Raw genomic sequence first — 21976 nt, forward strand, 5'->3', positions numbered from 1 at the left:
AATATGAACATATCACACCAGTCCTCAGGTCTTTACACTGGCTCCCAGTTAGATTTAGGATTGATTTTAAAGTATTATTACTGGTATATAAATCATTCAATGGCCTAGGACCTCAATACATTGCAGATATGCTCACTGAATATAAACCCAACAGATCACTCAGATCACTCAGATCATTAGGATCATATCAGCTAGAAATACCAAGGGTTCACTCTAAACATGGCGAGTCCGCTTTTAGCTATTATGCCAGCCGCAGCTGGAACCAGCTTCCAGAAGAGATCAGATGTGCTCCTACAGTGGTCACATTGAAATCCAGACTCAAAACACATCTGTTTAGCCATGCATTTATTGAATGAGCACTGTGCCGCTGTTCGTCCGACTGTTTGTACTGTACTGTACTGTATTTTATTTTATTTTATTTTATTTTTCTAAACTGTTTTAATTATTCTTATTTCTTTAATTATTTTAATTTCTCCTATGTAAAGCACTTTGAATTGCCATTGTGTATGAAATGTGCTATATAAATAAACTTGCCTTGCCTTGCCTTGCCTTGAACTCCGAGTCTGGTATCCCCTGACAGAGGTCCAGACCTACAACATCATGAACCCAACAGCTTATTCACCCGTCCACCCAGCTGACTTGCTCCTCTCCCTCTCACAGGATGGCTGCCCTCTAGAACACTATGTGGAGGAGTTCCTTCAGCTTTCCTACCTGGAGTCTTGGAGTGACGACACCCAGAGTGCAGTCTTCTGGAGTGGTTTGGATAATCATCTCTTCCAACAGTTACCAGCAGGAACTACCACCTGTACCCTGGAATGATATCTAGAATGTAGATGAGTGGCTTCTCCCTCGTAATAGCAGAAGAGGATGAAGACACCATCGCCCCTCAGTCGCAGCCTCTCCAGCCCACTCCAGTCCTCCTGGTGCCATCTGTCTTCATCTCAGAGACACCACCCGCCTCAGAACTCCTCCCTAGTCCTTCTCCACCCCTCCTCAAATCCGCCACCATGCTAGAGCCAGTGACTTACAGACTTCGAGCCCAATCAGCCCCTTACTCAACCCACCAGGGTCACTGAACCAGAGCCCATGGCAGACCCAGAACCTGAGCCAGAGCCTGCCAAGGACCTTCCTCGAATGGAGAAAGTTATCCGGAGCCAGAGCCTGCAGCCCTACTCATCCCAGTGTCAGTCATTGTGTCTGACCAGGTGCGAGAGCCGTCCCAGTGGGGATTTTAGAGGAATTTGACTGTGTAGAGTTGGGTTCCATCTATGTCCACATCCCTGGTGTGCAGTTGTTGCCTATGAGTCCAATCAATAGGCTACCTAGTTCCCTCCTATTCCCAAACCAAGTCTCCTGTGTCTCCGCTGGTCCCGCCCATCTTCATCACCCACACCTGTTTCTCATCAGCACGCCAATCAAGAAAAGTTCTAGAGCACACACATCTCAGTCACTCATCGTCTGGTCTCCAACATGGATTACCGACTCCTTACCTGCTGTCTTCACCTGATAATACTCCAGTGATCTACAAGTAAGACTCCTGATATCTACATGTGATACTGCAGTTATGTCAGTCCTGTCCTCTGAATCCCACTTACCTGTTAACTCACCTGGCTACTTACCACTGTCATCAAAGAGGTGTGTGCTCTCCGGCTCCATCACGCTCCAGTCAGAGTCAAGATATTTGAAACCTGGTAAAGACACAAAGTCTCTGTTATCCTATTTTCATCTGCTCAAATCATCACATTTGAGCAGATGCAAATTACTCATTACTCACCTGCTTGCATTTAGCATGTTTCAATAAATACCTGTTTGGGTTGAACTAATTCTTTCTCTAAACTCTGGTATTCTATACAATTAGAAACAGAGCTTGACCTATACCTGGGAGTATATGATTAAAGAATAAATACATATATGTGTTGAAATGGAACATTATTATAAGTTAATAAGTAAGTACTGTTTGAAAGTAATTAAATAATTAAGCAAGCTCCACAAAACAAAGAAATGCCATAAAAACACTTGAGAGATTGTGCATGAGATATTCCCCCAGAAGTTTGTTTAAAAACAAAAAAGAATTGGGGAAAAATGTTGCATAGGCTGTTTTACATACATTTTTTATCATTTACAAGAAGCTAAACATTTCCGTGATGCCCATGAATGTCTTCATGTTTAATAATGATTCTTTAATAATGAATGTTGTTTTAAATTATTTTTCTTTTTATCTCCACAGAACACTTACAGTATGGTAGTGTGCAGTGTTTGACAGCTAAGTTTGCTTGTAATTGGCCAAACTAGTTCAAAACTGTTGACAATAAGGACTAAAAAAATTTACAACTATGCAAGTTTCCAAAGATCAGAAAACATCCAGCCTCATAACTTCCAAAAAAAAAAAACGAAAAAAAAAAAAAAAACCTATTAGCAATCCAAGCTCTCTCTATTTCAAAAGCACATAAAGAAAATTGAACGAGAAATCATGGTTTGACACCCCACAGAACAATTGTTAAGTGGATTTCCATGTTTTGTTAGAAGTCAGGTTTTCTTTTGATGTAAATGGTTCTGACTTGTGTCCTTTAGAAGGTCACATGTTGGCCTCTCCTCCTTTCCATATTAATGCATTTACCTTTAATCACACAGACCCATAAGTGCTGCTCACTCCAGGCAACGACCTGCAAGAAGACATCATTAGTGATTAAGCCTTTGACAGGTGACTATTAGACCATGTACGGGTGCTGTCTCTTTGCTCTCTGCAGATTTGTTTCCGTGCTTATGTCTATTCTTCTATTATTTGATTAGCATCCGAGTTATTGCGCTCAGTGTGGTGTAGTGGGTGTTATGTTTGGTTGATCAATGCATAAAAGACATCGACAGTGCAATGCAATTAATGTCTTCCCCGCTTTTTCAGCAAGCTGTTGAGAGCTGTAAATATCCTCCTTTTTCCGCTGCCAAGTTTAGTTACCCCTCACCGCCTCTGATAATTTGTGTGTGAGCTTGTGTGTGAGTATACTGTAGGTGTCTGTGTTTGAATATATGTTCTTATAAACTGGATATGCAGTGTATATATTGTTGGTCCTTGATTTTGATTGGCTGAGTGGCATTCCATGAGTGCTGATATAACAGTCTAACAGCACTGTCCACAGTCTGTGATTTTGTGGTGGTGATTATCATTGTTGACAGAGTCATTGAATTATTCGCCCAATCGAGTTGTTCAAAACGTCTCAGGTTATGACTATAACCTGGGTTCCCTGAGGGATCGAGATACTGTCAGAATGTTATGGGAACGCTTCCGAGTGACCGGTCTCTGAAGCACATGTGAAATCACACCAAATTCTATTAGCCGACGGCAGTCATGAAATGGTTATGACTAAATGGCCCCTGAAGTAGACGTCATTAGCTTCTGATTGGCTGAAGGAAGATGCCCGGGCATGCAGGAAGTTCTACTCTTCTCAGGGAACCGGGGATATAGTCATAACCTGAGACATTCCCGGTAACACTTTATAAAACTGCACGCTATTAATTAATACACTCAAAAAAATGATTCTTGCCACTAATTGAATTTAAGCAAACAATTTAAATAAAATATATTTAAAAATGTATAAAATAACCATTACTGTTGCGATTTACTCTTACACAACATGAATGTAATGGATTCAAATCAAAACTGATCAAATTACATACACTATACTTGATTTGTTGCCATAAGGGGCAAATGCAGATGTGACGCATGCGCACTAGAGTAAAAAAAAAAAAACTCTGAAGGCGGCAACAGTCGTTGGAGGTGCGATACAAGACTCAGCGTCAGCGATTTGCGTTAACAGATGTGGAATATTCGACAAGGTAAGATATTTTCTATATTTTAAATGATTTCGACTTCATCTATTATTTTTTTTATAAATGTAATCGATCTGATTTAATTAATATCTTAGTTTCGCCGTGACTGCACTTCAGACGAATGAACTTATTCGGCCTTTCCAGTTAACCTATAACGTTAAAGAGTAATGTTAATTGATCTTTTTAAAGATTTATTGTCATCTGACTAACTTATGTGCATCATTTTTGCATTTAGGCAGATTAACTTACTCGTATGATTTTTTACTTGCATTTGACTTTGTATTATTCCAAAACATTGCACTAACACAGTCAATCGAACGTAGGCCTAACGTTATATGAAGGTTATATACAATTGTATAGGATTTCTCATTAAAACAAATATCTTACAAATATTTGTAACTTTGATCATAAAGCCTACGGTCTACGGTCGACTGACTAACGTGTATGTGCGTCATTTTTAATAACAACTTGTCATCTCGACATAAGTTAGGCCTACATTTTACTTTGCTTGAAAAATCATTTGAATATGCCAAAACGTTGCACAAACATACTTAATCTAACGTTACCGTTTATGAAAGTTATCTTTATGCAAAGGTTTATAGGATTCCATTAAGTGGAACATGCTTTCTTTTTTTTTCATGCTGAGTTGTAATTTCATTACAAACAAATAAAACTATTTGTCTTTGCTATTTTAGAGTCCTCATCGATGTGACACTATTCCAACATTTCTGGCTCCGGTTTGGCACAATCACTCAATTACGGTAGGCCTATGTGTATTTTTTTGCTTTGTAATAAAATTAAACTTGACCTGTTTAATTTCTTTACAAAAGTGTGATGTCTGTTGTTTTCTCTCTCTTTTTGAATTTCAGATATGTGAGTTTTGGGAATGTGGCAATGTAAAGTGTGAATTATCCAGTAGGTATGAGTTATTGAAACATTCTAAGCTTAAACATGGATATTTTGGGCTGAGTTTCAGGCATCCTTATGTATACAGTAATTGTCCTTGCACTTTTAGGACAATTGGTGTCTGATTTACCTACCAGGTGGCCTGCACTGTTCACAGTAAATGAAGTAAGTGTTATTGATATTTACACAGCAATAAATTGTAAATTACAATGAATTCCTCCACAGTAGGCCTATATTTCATGCCCATCTTTTATTCCCTTTTTTTTTTTTTTTTTTTTTTAGAATTCATAAACTGTGCCACTTCTGTCAAAGTTCTTGGCGCAGCTGGACAGATATACTGTTAATCTACACAAACTTTGCAGCAGCAAAGGTGGTGCTTCTGGACAGATATCACGCATTATGGCAATTACAGACAAGGGGCCCTATCTTGCACCCAGCGCAAGTGACTTTGTACACCGACGCATGTATCATTCCTATTTTGCACTGGCGCAAAGCGGACTTTTCCCTCCACAGAAGCACGTCGGTAAGTTAGGAAATACACTTGCGCTCCCGGGGGCGGTTCAGCGCAAAGAGGAGGCGTGTTGCGGCGCAAATGTTCCTTCATGCTATTTTGCAGGTTTAGAAAACAATTGCGCCACTAACCAGGAAAAAATTGTTTAAAGTCAGTGGCGCGTTGCGCATGTTATTCATATGCTATTTTAAGGGCGCATGCTTGGCCATAATCAATGTAGCGTGTGCACAACGCGCATACACTTTGATTCTCTCATCTACACAGAAGCAGCAGTTTTCATTTTTGCAAATCATACATTATTACGATAGATAGATAGATAGATAGATAGATAGATAGATAGATAGATAGATAGATAGATAGATAGATAGATAGATTGATTGATTGATAGACGATTTATTATAAAAGCATACATCTAGCTTACACATTTACCCAAATTATAATATGCCTGTTTAACCGAAGCTAATTTGGGTGGGTTTCTCCATTTCAATGTAACTTATCTCTTTTACGGCCGTGACGAGAGCGTTGCTCTCCTTGGCTGTGAACCGCTCCTGGCGTGCGTCTGGCAAATCCGCCGTTATAATAGCAATCCGCTATGGAAAAAGCGCGTCTTCTCTTAAAGGGAATGTGAGATGACGCTCTGATTGGTTTATATCACGTTACGCCCAAACCACACCTATGAATAATGAAGCTACTTCAGACCAACCCATTTTAGATTTGCGCCTGGCGCAAGAGTCATTTATCCCGCCGGGAAAATAGCAACAGCGCCGAGACCCGCCCACAAATTTACTTGCGCTTTGCGCTTGACACTTGCGTTTCAGATCGTTAAAATAGGGCCCAAGGTGTGGTAAACTGCATTTTATTTTTTTTATATCGTTTATATCTAATTACAAATATTGTATATATATAATACAATATATATTCATATATATATATATATATATATATATATATATATATATTCATATAAAAAAAAACTATAAGTGTTTTTTATATTGTCATAATTTTCAGTGTGATGACATGCACATCAAACGAGACTGTCATAAAAAGTCTGTGTGTACTTCAATGAGGACATTACAACACTCGTCAAAGAAATTGAGGTTTGTACTTTTTGTAATGACCTAATCCTATTGCCAGCCTGTATGTTACCAATATTTCAGTGAAACTGAACAAGGTGTTAATTATTATTTGATTGTTTGTCTTTTGTTTTGTCTTAGGACTGCAATCCTGAAGAAGCTGAGAGGGGAATTTCTGAGACCACTCTGAGGCTTTTTGTGATCCGTAAAGAAGGTGCTGGTGCTGAGGACGACCCAGAGGATGTTGGAGTAGTGATAGAGGGTGTGCAGCGGCTACAGCCCTTAAAGAGTGTTTCCTTTGGATTGGTAATGCTGTTCTGACTGATCTACGCTCTCAACTTAAGCTACCCTCAGAGTCTCAAATTCACGTTTGAATTCTTTCAAAAGGTACTGATGAATTTGGATGGCAGCAAACGTTCAGGCACAATGTTTCATTGAATAGGACATTCACTTCTTGCCTAGAAGTTTTCAACAACTGAAGGGAGATTAAAAACTTTAAAAACGTAAACTTTTAAGACAGGGATGCCCTGAAAGGAATTTTTCGATGGACTGATGACACTAACTCCAGCATGCAAGAAACTGCACCTAATGCACCATTTGTGCTATTGACTCAGTCCAGGAACTTATCTGATGACTTGTTTTGCAGCAGAGCCGAGACTGTTATAGTCAAGAAAGTTCTTGGCTTCAGGTTTTTTTGTTCCTGTGTTCTGCTGAAATTCAGCTTCAGAGAGCTTACACAGAGTTCAGCAACAGTGGAATGCTACTTAATCCAGCACCAAAACTAAGATTGTACATTCTTGGTGGAGATCTTCTTTAGCTATGCAGCATACTCCACGGATAGCTTGATCAGGCAGTGAGTAGGACACTTAGTTCTTGCCTAAATGTTGAAATGTGAAACATGTTAAATGTAAAAGAATGTTTTAGGAAGATGGGTACCAATTACATTCATGTTTACATTTTTTTTTTTTTTTTTTTTTTATCCAAGTGTCCTGATTGTTTATTTGTTCTACAAATATTTAGGAAGATGGGTACCAATTGCGTTCGTGTTTTAAAATCCTGATCAGAAGAAAGTACAAACTAATTACTGTACTATGCAGTGATATCAAAATGTTTACCTTGAAAATGTGAAAAGAATGTCTGATATTGAAATTTGGATCCCTGTTACTTGGCACACAGGTTTAAAACTAAAAAGTGTAACATGAGTAATAACCATAGAAAGTACAGTTTGGAACGATGTATAAAACTGTTTCATTAATTTGTAAAGCGCTGTATTATGTCCTGCTTGGATTGTATTGTTTCTTTTGTCAGACTGGATGTTTCTTTTGACATAGGGAGCAATTGCACACAATAAATCTTTGAAAATTTAACATGTTTTTGACCGTTTTTCAATAGAATTAAGGAAATGTAAGATAGTTATATAAAGCAAGTAACAACAATTTATTTAAAATGAGTAAAGTGTATTTAATACACAATCTTAAATCACAGTTCATCATTTTACATAATTATTTAATTCATTCACGTCAACTGAACATGATGTTGAAGCTTAAATAAAATTGTAACTTTTACGTTGGATTTATGTGTTTAAATTGGATGGAAAATTGACATGTAATTGAAATACATAAGTTTTAACTTTTGGGGTTAAATATTTTTTTGAGTGTAGTTAAGCATTAGTAAACAGTTAATTCATAATTTATAAAGCATATATAGATTGGTCTAATTTGAATCCGAAAAGTCTGACTGATTGCCCCTTTAGCAAACTGTAGTTGGTCAGACTAGTTCTTTAGACTTAAGGCTTAACATAGTAACTTTGTTTGGGCAACTGGCCTCTGTAATCTTTTCTTCTTCTATCAGATTATTGGAAAAGAGACATGGTTCTTGGTTCTATCAATTGGTTGTTGATTGGATGTTGAGATGTGCGTGTTTCATAAAAGTGGAGGCAGATGAATGAAAGCTTGCATTGGTAAGGTTTAAGCAGACTAAATTATTAGAGAAGTCTGTCGTAACACCGAAAGATCAAGTTATGACATTTTGATTACACACTACTAAAAAAAGAAACAGATGAATTGTTCACAATAAGATCTATAACATGCATTTAGAAAATAGATTGGGTAAATAATAATTTCAAGCCAACAACCAGTGGTTTGGGAAGAGGGCTACATTTGTCACAATGTGTGCTTTTGTATCGTGCTGTAGCCTATGTTTTTGATTCCGCAAAAAAAACCTGGTTTGTGAATCGGACCATATTCGAAGCATTTTTTTATTCACTAGAACCAGTAATAGGGATTTGTTTTGGGAATTGGGGTTAGCTGGTTGTGCTGTTTGTTTTTGATTTCATTAAATTTCAAAGTCATGAGAGTCCTTTTTTCAACATGCAGTTAGAAGTTAAACAGCAAACATGCATCCTGCATGTATACGGGCGCAGCAGCAAAAATAAAGAAATACAGCTTTATGAAGTGGAGTTATTCACAAAAACAAATAAAAATTATAGAAAAAAATGCATGACATGATCAGTTTAATATATGAAAACTTGACTTTCACTTGTGATGAATGGTTGAGCCTTGTAAAACGGCAGATTTCCTTCAGATTGAGGGCTCTTAAAGGAAATCAATAGAAAGACAACTCAGCCCGACCCATGTTTAAGTTCTGAATCACTCAAATGGAGCAGACAGAACTGACCAGTTATGAGAGATTTCCTTTATTACTTTTAAAATGTCACATGCTTTTTGAAGACATCCTCAAGGGAATGCATGTTATTTTTCTAAGCAATGAAATTCACATCAGGCTAGAACTTTTTGTGTAGCGCAGTATGCAATTTAATGTGTGAACTTCCATCCAGAATGCCTGTTATGACGTCTCATAATCATGAAATATTTATGACGCCCTGGGAGAGATATTGAGAGCCATGTAATTGGCTTACATCAGCATAGCAGAAGCTTTTGGTGTTGTTTCAAGACAAATGGGTAACAATTGGTTTCCTGTCTGGGCTGAGTTTTTTTTACCACTGATTATCACATCCATCATACACTCTCTCTACAGACTCAAAAGACAATATGCTTTTTATAAATCATAGTCCTATATGAGAGAGAGTAAATAATGACAGAATTGTTTCTTTGGTTATGGATTAAATGATTCGGATTGGATATTATATCATATGCTTAAACTCTCATTACAAGACTTTTTGTTAATGTCAGTTCATGTGTCCTATATTTGTCAACCTTTCTTTTCAACACCGCAGCTAACACAATGATGAATTAAGCTATGCTGTTAACAGTGACCTTGTTTTGCCTTCGTCCATCCTTACATTGCCATCGGCTCCTGCCTGTTTTTGCCTAACTCGCACTGCTTAAACTGGATAATCCCCTGCTAAAATTTATTCCATTGCTTAAAATTATCTGCATGTCTTCAATGCGGCAAGAGATCAAATAAAGCCATAGCATCCTTAATCCACTCATATCACAACTGCCAATGTGTGAAAGTTCCAAGAATTCTTTTTTTTTTCATTGTGAATCTTGTTTAAAACAGCCAAGATGGAAAAAAGATGGATTTTGGAAAAAAAATACGATTTTTTTTTTTGTTCTAACGAGATATCATCTTGTCTTTTTCACTTACAGATAATCTGCCCAAAACCATTTCGAAAGCTTCAAAAACCAATTGCACCTTACAGAGCCATTATAAAATAATCGACTTATGGAGCATAAAATTAGATGGATTCACAGGTAAAGACCGGAAGAAAACTAATCAACATGCACACTACATTTACCCACAGGATAGACAGTCGAAAAAAAAAAAAAGTGCTTTTTGCTTTACTATGAATCATATATGGACAAGTCGGTCAGGAACAGCCTGGAACAAATCTACTTCTCAAACCAGAAAAGTAATCAGAATAATTTTCATAGATCATATATCAAGTGTTTTTTTAGTTCAGCTGCTGCCTCTCTTGTTTAACAGCATACTATATTTATCAAGACCTTCAGAAATACTTTTGAAGAATGTCAATTAGAATAACAAAACAACAAGAGATAAACTTGGCGATTGTCTTCACTATTGTGACATACATCCAATTGAAACGGCTTCTCAAACAAGAAAAAATGTAGGGCAGGACTTGATTTTGTCCATGTGGAATTGATTGGATGATTGTGGTTTTCTATTGGTCGATCTCATGTGAGTGACAGGTTGCCCCGCCCTTGCGCCAGTAAACGTGTCATCAAAGAAGAGAAGAGATGCCACTGCAAGAGGGAGAGGAAGTTATTTTGATTAAAGATCACGAGGCACATGGACTTTTTTTTTTTTTTTTTTTTTGTAATGATGTGCATGGACATATTATTTATAATAAATACTGAAATATTCCATAAAAAAAGTAAAATTGTCCATTTTGATTTTACGGTGACTTTAAATTCTCCACTAATTTGATCTCTAAATTGGAACTAGCTCTATGGCTGTTTTTCCTAACACTAATTAGGGACTCCGAAAAAAGCACCAGGGGGGACCAAAAAGGAAATTTCCATATTTTGTTTATCGTTAAAGAATTTTGTGTCGCTAACATGCTGGATTACTTTGTTTTATAAGACATTTTCTTTCATTTTTTATGTGCCTGTATCACATACAGTTTTGCATGAATCTGAACTTCTACTTCACAATGTGCAGCTAATGATAGATTGACTTTCTTGCTTATTATGGGGCTTACCAATTAAAATAACGTACATTAAATATTGATTTGAGCTGAAATTATTTAAATTTCGTGAGAACAAAAAGCTTCCAGAGCAAGGTTGCCTCGGTCAAATATACAGTTTACAGAAAATATTGATGCATAATTCCTTGACTGAGTCAGAGTCAAGTATTCTGGATCTGTGTGATATTATAAAAAATAATTTTATATATGCCTAATTTAACCTGAATACATTAAAAGCAATTTTAAGGTTCTGGTACATAAATAGCTCAGTTTTCAACTGGGGTTCATATACTGCAAGGGGGTCCATTCAATGATAAAATATCAAAATATGTATTTATTTAGCCTATTATTATTTTGTAAAAAAAAAAAAAAAAAAAATATTTCAAAAGTAAACAACAACAACAACAAAAATCCCGTCAAATTGTATGGTCAAATGCAACAACAGCAGCTTTTATCATCTCATTTGATTGATTCTATGGAGCATGAATCATCTTTAAATTAATGAAAATCTTTTCAGATAGCCTACAATGCACTGTAAAGTAGTTGAGGAATCAAAACTAGTTTAGTTTAGCATAACCCAATAATGTATGTCAATATTGTTAATGGAGTATATTAGTGTTAAATACATTTTTTTTATATTAAGAAAATAAAAATAAATAAATAAATCATTGTTAGTGTCCATACCTGTGGTGGGCAGCCACACACACACACACTGGGTCTCTATTGTTACTTTGTAGTGATTAACAGTCTGTCGTTTACATTCATCAACAGTCTTGGTTAAGTAGGGGGGTGTTTTGGTATTCACCGCAGCAGGTTTGCCTCCGGGTCACCTTTATTATGACTGTGGAGAACCTGAGGGTGAGGGCGGGAGCGCGCAATCATCATCACGGTCTGTGATATTTCTCAGGGACGAGACTCGACTGCGGCGGCGAGCAGAGATTTACTCTCATGCAAAGCCCTCAACACTCGGTCTTTCTTTTGGCTTTGCTTACCTCTCTGGTCGATAAGCTCCGCATGATTTTAGCATTATTGCCTAAATTATGCGACCCAGAACAACTTTTGCCCTTATATTCAGACAGTTGCTTGCCTTGGTGCGTAGCGAGAATTGAATTACATTCCGTTTGATCGACGGATGACCATCATGTTTAATGCTGTTGGATATGTACCGGTTTGCCGTTTTGTTGGATTCAACGGGGGAGGCAGCACGTTTTAAAGTTTTATTTTTGCGACATGGAGTCGAATCGATAATGATTTTAGTTCGGCTGTAATACTGCTCGGACTAAAGGTAAAAGTCTTCGTTGGAGTGGACCCTGAGAGACTGATATCTGTGCAGTAACCGCAGGGATTAAACGCGAGTGGAATCAAAAGCGCGCGGCTGATATGGGTGAGTATTGGCATCCTGGGATACAGTTTATCCGTTACCATTGATGATTAATAAAAAAATGTTATATAATTTGCAGATTTAAAACATAATAGTCGGTCCATTATGTAAAATTAAACAAAAATGCACCTTTTCACCTTTTAAAAAAAAAATAAATAAATTTGTTTTACATAATAGTTAAAAAAAGTCAAACTATGTAAAGTAAAATATTAGGGTTTTTTTTTTCGTCTTCTGTATTTGTTAGATGATTCATTGCAGTTTTAAAATTATCTCAAGGGGTTGATAATGTCACATTTCAAATCATTTTTGGCTTGCCTGTCAAAATGATTGGCTTTTTTTGTTATTTCAACGCATTCGTGATGGGCAGTTCGACTCATTTCCGCGAATCGATTCTTTCGAACAATTCCTGTCAAAGTAACATTTCGGAAAAAAAGCTTTTACGTAATCACGTGGTCTCTGACATCACAAGGTGGTATAATGCATGTTTTAAAATATTCCGATAAAGTAATTTATTTGTGCACACATTGCTGTTTATTTCTGTTTTTTCGATTTAGTCATTAATACTTGTGTTTATTGTGATTTCTTTTGTCCCAGTTTAGTTTACAATTATGATTCAGTTCATAAAAAAACTAACATAGGCCTATTTAGTAATACAAAGAACCTAACTACACTTATTAATTGACATCTTTTGGATAAAAAGTTTGTTTTAATGAAGTAGGTACTATAATAACCTACTATTATGCATGTAAAACTGCCAAGTGCCTACAGTCAAGATTGAATTGTTAATACTTCTGCTATTAAAATTGGCTTTGACCCCATTTGTCAAATCCTCACTCCAAAGGCTCAGACCAAAAGATCCGCTTAGGCTACTCACTGGCGCTCAGTTCTCGATTCACTTCGTGAGCTTTTTTTTTTTGGTGAACTCTTAACCCGGATCACTGCGAAAGATTATACTGTAATTATACTCATTCAGTTTGTGAACTACTCTTTCAAGCGGGTTTTGTCAATTGGAATGTGTTCAGCCCTGACAAAAAGTTGCAAAACGTTTTTTAAACGGAAACGGTGGTGCATTGAACACCCTGTTCTGATGCTAAATCTTTAGTGAAAGAGTTGCAACTATGGCAGTTGAGAAGGCCATTCTTTGTGTTCTTTTTGAAGAATTTTCGGAGCCTGATTAAATCGTGTTTAATACTGCAAAATACGCTCGATGTTACAGTTACTGCCCTTGCCGTCCAAAATAAAAGAGAATATCGAGTGAAGGGATTTGTGGACACTGTGGTTCCTAATTATTGTGATCCAACATTTGCCTCACATTTCAGAATGAAAAGACAAACATTTCAGGTGAAGGATAATCCACTTCTTATCTCCGAGACAGTGTTATGATCTATATGACTTTATTATTTTTATTGTGAGTATTCAGCTTATCATTATTGCTGATCACTGTTCATATGCTATATTTTTACTATAAAACTCTTATGACAAACATGTTTTCTAATATCTTCAATTGTTGCGTATACCGAGCTGCAGCGGACACATTTATAAACGGCTTTACTTGGACCCATTGTGCGAGCTGTCTCTTTAATATCGCGTGGTTTACAACATGTTGCTGCTGATTGGGCTGACATTTTTGACACAACCACCAAACAAAAGAAAACGTATCTCAAACCCGTTGCACACCGTTTCCAGGCAACATGTCGTTCAACCCGGAAACCGTAGCAAAACGTTGCGCACCGGTTTGAGCTTGAATGTGCCGCCACTGATTAGCAGACCATCACCTGCTGTTAGCATTCCATTGACTCCCATTCATTTTGGTGTCACTTTGACAGCGAATAACTTTACATCTGAGGCGTTTAAAGACTACATTTGTCCATTATTTATTTCTAAAACACGAAAATGTATAAAAGGCTCCATTACCTTGTATCTTACGTTATGGCCCCAGTTTATGTAATAATAGGCTAACGATTGCGTCATAACCACGCGACTCTCTGTCGCACAGTAGATAAATTACCGTATAGACAGGAGGAGAAGCTCGCAGGCAATCGGGGGGACGTGGAGGCAAAATGACAAAATAATTCATCAGAATACTTAGCAAAAGTTGCTCCTGCTCCTGCTCCTAGCTCATGGACAGCTCCTACTCACACTCTCCGTCTCTGCAATTTTCGGAAGAGAATGATTCAGATTCCTCTTGGCACAGCTACTAGAAGACAGACAGGTTGCTCACGTCACATCTACGTCGTCAAGCTCAGTTTGAGTCTGTGCAGTACGCTCAGCCATCAGGAAGTGACTGCTTCTAATTGACTTCACTTTTCTCCGTTGAATCCAATGGGGTCGCTGTGTCCATTTCTTTTACTGTCTATGGTTAACGGCTCATTAAAAAATTCTGATTCAAAAGAATGATTCGTTGAATTTTGGTCAGAAATTAGACATTGCTATTACAGCCTATAATGCAGATCCCCCCCCAAAGATCCAGATCTATCACACAAACTCAATATGGTAAGCTCATTTAGCTACTATCTAAAGAGAATATGAAATGTCATTAGTGGATCATTCAGTCACTGAGGAGGAATTTAATCAATCCCATTCGCTCCTTTTAAAACCTTTTTTCTTGTCTTCAAAATGTAAACAATGAAAACGCTGTGATCTTATAGAGCTGTTTATATCAAAATGGTTCCTTAAAAGCAGCAATATTTGATAATGTTTTAACCATTTAATTAAAGCCACACCGTGGACTTTGTGACCTAAAGAGTTGACGCATACAAGTTATTTTAAATGATTCCTCAGGCCAATATACAGCGTTTGACACTATTAATGCTCCGAGCGGGGCTGCCCTCTTGAAATACCGCCTATGTAAGTTTGGAGAAGACGGACCGTCGTTGGCCAGGTCATGTGACCTGGAGAACGTATCGCTTTACGGCCATCACGTGACCATAGGCTCTGATATACTCATGGAGCAGACTTTTGCGACAGTGCTGCGGCGCTTGTGGCCTCTAGGGGCGCTAGACGTGAAAGTTACAGGTCTAGCGCCCCTAGCGCCCGCAAAAGTTCCGCGGTGTGGCTTTAAGATTTAGATTACCTGGCAAAACTATGGAAGCTTGTTTCCGCCACAAAAAAAAAAAAAAAAAAAAATTGCGACTTTTTATCTCACAATTCTGACTTTTTTTCTCAGAATTGCGAGATATTAAGTCAGAATTGTGAGATATAAAGTCGCAATTCTGAGAAATAAAGTCGCAATTGCGAGATATAAAGTCAGAATTCTGAGAAAAAAAGTCAGAATTGCGTGATATAAAGTCAGAATTGTGAGATATAAAGTCGCAATTGCGTGTTATAAAGTCAGAATTGCGAGATATAAAGTCAGAATTCTGACTTTTTTACTCGCAATTGCGACTTTATATCACGCAATTCTGACTTTATATCTCGCAATTGGGAGATATAAAGTCAGAATTGCATGATATAAAGTCGCAATTGCGTGTTATAAAGTCAGAATTGTGAGATTATAAAGTCCAATTCTAAGGGGGAAAAAAGACGGAGTTTTTTTTTTTTTTACCTCAGAATAGTTTATATCTCACAATTCTGACTTTATAACACGCAATTCTGACTTTATATCTCCCAATTGCGAGATATAAAGTCAGAATTGCGTGATATAAAGTCGCAATTGCGAGTAAAAAAGTCAGAATTCTGACTTTATATCTCGCAATTCTGACTTTATAACACGCAATTGCGACTTTATTTCACGCAATTCTGACTTTATAAGACGCAATTTTGACTTTATATCTCGCAATTATGTTTTATAAAGTCAGAATTGCGTGATATAAAGTCGCAATTGCGAGAAAAAAAGTCAGAATTCTGACTTTATATCTCGCAATTCTGACTTTTTTTCTCAGAATTCTGACTTTATATCTTGCAATTGCGACTTTATTTCTCAGAATTGCGACTTTATATCTTACAATTCTGACTTCATATCTCGCAATTCTGAGAAAAAAAGTCAGAATTGTGAGATAAAAAGTCGCAATTTTTTTTTTTTTTTTTTGTGGCGGAAACAAGCTTCCATACAAAACAGCTTTTACAGCGCTGCATAATTTCATATGTAGCCTACAGCGGAGACTGAGGCTATTCGGCACACCTTAGTCAAGTGAATATTTCTCTGCTTATATAAATTTCAACTTTGTCACAAGATAATTTATTAAAAAATCAGTTCCTACTTTATATTCACTCTCACTGGCCACTTTATTAGGTACACCTTGTTAGTAGCTTACTGGGTTGGACCCCCATTTGCCTTCAGAACTGCCTTAATTCTTCATTGAATAGATTCAACAAGGTGCTGGAAACATTCCTCAGAGATTTTGGTCCATATTGACATGATAGCATCATGCAGTTGCTGCATATTTGTTGGCTGCACATCCATGATGCAAATCTCCCATTACACCACATCCCAAAGGTGCTCTAATTAGATTTAGATCTGTGAGTGTGTAGGTCATTTGAGTAATAGTGAACTCATTGTCATGTTCAAGAAACCAGTTTGAGATGATTTGAGACATGGTGCCTTATCCTGCTGGAAGTAGCCCATCTGTTCAAGGTTCGACATGTTGTGCTTTCAGATATGCTCTTCTGCTGACCTCAGTAACGAGTGGTTATATGAGTCACTGTTGGTTATCAACTGGAACCAGTCTGGCCATTATCCTCTGACCACAACAAGGCTTTTTTGCCTGCAGAACTGCAGCTCATTGGCTATTTCCGGCAGTTTCTGAAATATTCAGATCAGCCCATCTAGCATCAGCGACCATGCCACAATCAAAGTTACTTAAAGTTGCAGTAAGCGATTAAAGGTGCAAAACGCTGTTGAATGTGGATCGGACAGAGCACCACAACAAACGTGTAGCCAATCAGCAGTAAGGGGCATGTCCACACATGAAGGGGGAGGAGATAGATTGAGCAAGAGGGAGATTTGAAGAAAGACTGGCTGAGAGACATTATAAAACAGAACACGTATCACTGGAAAAAGAAGGGTTATGATCAGGTAAGAGCTTTATTAGAAAAGCTTTCCAGCACTGGATAGACTTTAGTGGGAAGACCTGAAAACGGACACAGAGGTTTCTGCTGCATACCTGAGTAACATTGATTTTGAGTGTGTGCTGCTGTGTGTTTATTTGGGTTGATTTCAAACAATGATTCTCAGAAATTGCTTACTGCACCTTTAAATTACCTTTCTTCTATATTTTTCTTGGTTTGAACTTCAGCAGATTGTCTCGACCATGTCTACATACCTAAATGCATTGCGTTTCTGCCATGTGATTTGCTGATTAGATATTTGCATTCACAAACAATTGAACAGGGGGGTATGTTGGATATTTACGATCAGAAATCCTGTTGTGTGGGAGGAACCCCGAGGACTATTATCACCATTTCTTCTTGCCCGTCATCCACCATGTTTGTTTACTCTGAAGTCATAGTTGGGACTCTCCACACACTATAGGAACAAAACTGTTCAATTATTATTATTTTTTATTGTCATGTTAGTGGTCTCTCACAATTTGAAAATTTGATAAGATTTAAAAAATCTTTTAATGTAGGCCAGCCTTTAGCTAACATGATTTCACATTTATTCCTGCTCAGATGATGGATTGCACTTAGAAATTACCATTACTTTGATCGCTAGCCCTACATACAGACTTAAATAGCCTATCGGGAAGGCTTATATTAAAACAACTGACTATGTCATCAAAGATCTCTTTTCTAACATAAAATAACCTTTCAGACATGAAAGTGACACATTCGTTCTTCACTTTTTTACACAGACCTTGTCCTTTTCAAAGCTTTTATTTCTAGTTTGGTTGGACTGGAGAGAATAGCCTAGGTTTTGAAAGAAGACACATGTTTTCATTTTACTTGGGTTTCATCAGTATATTCTTTCAATGCAATACCTAAAGTATAAATGAGAAAGATGAATCTTTAAGATACAGTACGCCCAATAAAAGAAACATTCTTTCTTTAGTGGAACATAAAAAAATGCCTCAGTGAAAAATGCCAATGTCCAGACTGATCTCATGAAATGGCGTATGTATGACACGCCAATTCGATTTCCATTTTTGGCGTGCTATCAACACGCATAATCGCTTTTCAGCGTGTTTATCAACGCCGTTGACTTAACGTTACATTACTGTATAGATATGACCTACCCCAACTCCCTAAAAGTCCCTAAACCTACCCGTCACTGGGGTTAATCTTCTCCTACCATCCTAGGAAAAAAAATATCGATTCCCCGGTATCACGACAAGACGTGAAATAATCACGTTGGTCCCCTTTGGAAAACGTGTAGATGTCACAGTTTAACGCCCATACACGTTTGCCATATCTTGAAGATATCTGTACAATTTCCTATACCATTGTATAGATTATAAATGTAAGATCCCTTAACTCTACTCCCACACCTAAACATACCCATTTTATGGACAATATTAAAATGATAAAACGTAATGGACAGATATGTAGGAAAATTGCATTTTTATTAACAATATGGCATTAAAAGATAGTTTGAGCCACGAATCCTACCCCTAAACCTAACCATAACCATTTCTTAAAACTACCTAGGCAACAATTATAAAGAAAAACAACAGACAGACAAGTAATAATAATTTATTTATACTAACCTTACAACTCAACATCGATTCACAAAATACACCAATTTTATTAGCTTGATGTAATCCAAACCTTCAGAATCCATATGTTATTTGCAAGAAAAAGATCCAAACTCAGCCCTTTATCCAGTAATCGTCATCTTGACCGTAAACGTCAAACCCCGCGCTTGTTATGAATTCAAATTCAAAAATTGCGCCCTCAAGAAGCGACAGGTTACTATGGTTACGGCAGTAATATCAAACGCTCATTGGCTCTCGCCTGCTTCGTCACAGATTGCGTCATGCACATTCACATTTGAAATGAAGCGCGCACTGCCGCGCAGAGGGAGCGAACCGAACCGAAGACGGATTAACGTTCTCTTACGAGACTCCTCTCGTACTGCGTTTTGTAAAAACGCTACGGGAAAAGTCTCTTTTCACGAAATATTGAAGCAAAAAATTATCCTTAATTTTCATACATGTAAAGCGCGTTGCGGCAGTGCTTAGCTATGGCGAGACGGCTCGCTCGCTCATTGGCTGCTCTGCAGCAACTGCATAAGCCTATCGAGCGAGGCCTGAGGTGACGTCAGGCCAATGAGGACGCTTCGCGCCCTCCTAGCCATTTCCCGCCGAGACGGGTGTGGCTAGCCTCTATATAAGGAGCTCGAGAAGGCTGATTCACTTGATTTTCATCTCTTCAGCGAAGCTCACGCATCGCTGGATCACGAGGAAGCACGCGTCGTCTGATGCAAGCACTTCAGCGGGACGAGCCCTCGAAGCAGCTGGCCAACGCCGCCTTCTACCGCCGTTCCTGCTGCGCTTTCCGACGCCATATCCTTTACATTCTTGTTCTTGTGTGTGTGTGTGTGTGTGTTCGCTTTGCAACACTCACCCCTAAAAGAGCTGCGTCTTTTTCAAGATGCCTTCAAATGCAGCGCTCGCGCTCGCTGACGGCGAAACGCCTTCACTCCGAGCCAATTGCCTACGGTGACTCTGAGGACTCGCCGGGCATCCTTTCCGAGGCTGCCCTTCCTGGAAGCGGATGGCGGGATTAGTTTTTCTTTACGTTACAAGAAAAGCTACCCTGCCTCTGCACGCGTCATTCACCGGCGAAGGAGAAAAGAGCGTTCTCACCGTTGGTCGGTCTGACCTCTTTTCTCTCACATTTCTCAGTTCCCTGTTAGGCGACTGGAAATATTATTGCAGCAAGTGAGTCTGTTATAACACGCTTGCCTGCCAGCAAACGCCGAAGAATAAATGTTGACGCCGCTTTCAAAAGCCTGTATCCCCCTGTGGCTCAGTGGTGGAATTATAGGTTTTCCACATGGGAGACCGGAGTTCGAATCCCGGTCTAGCGGCATATATATTTATGCCGCCAATGCTTTGCTCTGTCAGTCCCCTGAAGGCGACTGCAGAGATGCATTTTGCAGCCAGCGAGCGCGTAGTACCCGCTTGCCTGCAACCGAACACCGTTTCTACGGTTCCCGTGCGTCACTGGCGAAAGGAGAATGGAGGGAGAATGGAACGCAGTCCCAGGTCTGCCGGCAGAAAATATTTATGCCGCCGAATGCAAATCACTCTGTTTGTTCCCCGAGAGGCAACTGCAGACGTGTTTTTTGCAGCCCACGAGCACCTGGTACATGGCCAGACTTCTACCGAAGTCCCGGCCACGGCCGATTATGCTATATGTGTAGAGAAGATGCCCACTGCCTAGTGCCCATCCCTACACACTAGCACAGCCCTTCACACAGAGCCCGCGCTCATATATTCGACTCGGGTCGATCACGCACACAACATAGTGAACGTGCCCACTGCCTAGTGCCCACAAACACTATGTTCTGCATGCCTTGTGGTTTCTGTAAAGACGAAACCTGTGTGCATTCACTCTGCTCAGGCAGACAGTGCACTCGTTGCAGTAACTGTGCCCGCTCTCCCGCGCCCACACTTACTCACGGCCATTATATGTCCTACGGGACTCGCCCAGCCCTCCTTTGCTCGGTTAAACACCGCAGCGGGGTCGAGCGCAGGCATTCTGTCCACTGTGATCAGCGCGCTTCCCCCTAGGGCTCGCGCACATAAAATCGACTCAGGTCGATTGCGCTTCCAACATAGTAAAAGTGCCCACTTCCCAGTGCCCACGAACACTATGTCTCACAGATCACAGGCTCTCTGTGAAAACGGGACCTGTGCGCGCTCGCTCTGCTCAGGCAGGCAGCGCGTCCAAAGCAGTGAATGTGCCCGTTTCCTGCCCACATTTACTCGCAGACAGCATGAGTCCCACGAGACTTTCTCAGCCCTCCCTCACTCAGTTAAGCACTGTAGTAGGGTCGAGGACGAGCGTTCTGCCCGCTGTAATAAGCGCGCTCCCCGCCTCGAATGTCACAGGCGTAACGCCTATGTTATTGCGCTCCGAAGCACCTCTGTTGCAGAACAGAGCGTGCTTCGCATCCAACCCTTAGCCAGCCATGCAGAGGCATGGGCAGCGCTTCCAGGGGTTTCGGACTGGGTGCTAGACATTATAAACAGAGGCTTCTCGCTACAGTTTTGTCGACGCCCTCCCCGCTTCACAGCGCGCGTCGAAACTATGGTGACTTTAGGAGTAGCACACCTACTTCGCGCCGAAATATCAAAACTGATGAGCAAAGGGGCGATAGAGCATGTATCCCAAGCTCAAAGCGAAGGGGGGCTATACAGCAGATACTTTATAGTCCCCAAAAAGGACGGTGGTATCAGACCCATACTGGATCTAAGATGGCTGAACAGAGCATTAGTGAAACGCAGTTTCAAAATGCTCACGACCAGCAAAATTCTCGCGCATGTTCGCCGAGAAGACTGGTTCATGTCGATAGATCTGAAGGACGCGTATTTTTAAATACAGATAGCGTCATATCACAGGCGATACTTGAGATTCGCCTTCGAGGGTCAGACATACCAGTATACAGTCCTGCCCTTCGGCTTGTCCCTGGCGCCTCGTACATTTACGAAATGCATGGACGCAGC

The 21976-nt window shown here is 39.2% G+C and overlaps 2 protein-coding genes across 2 annotated transcripts in view; both read left to right on the plus strand.

Moving 5' to 3' along the window:
• Positions 1–1086: 1086 nt before the first annotated feature.
• Positions 1087–7560, plus strand: LOC309488890 (uncharacterized protein; the record flags this gene model as incomplete). Its single annotated transcript, XM_082157308.1, has 8 exons — positions 1087–1205; positions 2228–2237; positions 3754–3831; positions 4521–4586; positions 4695–4740; positions 4841–4896; positions 5044–5146; positions 6455–7560. The coding sequence occupies 8 exons, from the start codon at positions 1087–1089 to the stop codon at positions 6634–6636; spliced, it is 660 nt and encodes a 219-aa protein (XP_082013434.1). The 3' UTR covers positions 6637–7560.
• Positions 7561–11905: 4345 nt separating this feature from the next.
• The window catches only part of lrrtm4l1 (leucine rich repeat transmembrane neuronal 4 like 1), a 67457-nt gene continuing 57386 nt past the window's right edge, over positions 11906–21976 (plus strand). The window contains exon 1 of the mRNA XM_082158410.1: positions 11906–12368. Coding sequence (XP_082014536.1) covers positions 12365–12368 — 4 coding nt within the window. The 5' untranslated portion in view covers positions 11906–12364. The remainder of the gene's footprint in view (positions 12369–21976) is intronic.

The sequence above is a fragment of the Leuciscus leuciscus genome (genome assembly GCF_965113295.1).
Source record: "Leuciscus leuciscus genome assembly, chromosome: 24".
NCBI lineage: Eukaryota > Metazoa > Chordata > Actinopteri > Cypriniformes > Leuciscidae > Leuciscus > Leuciscus leuciscus.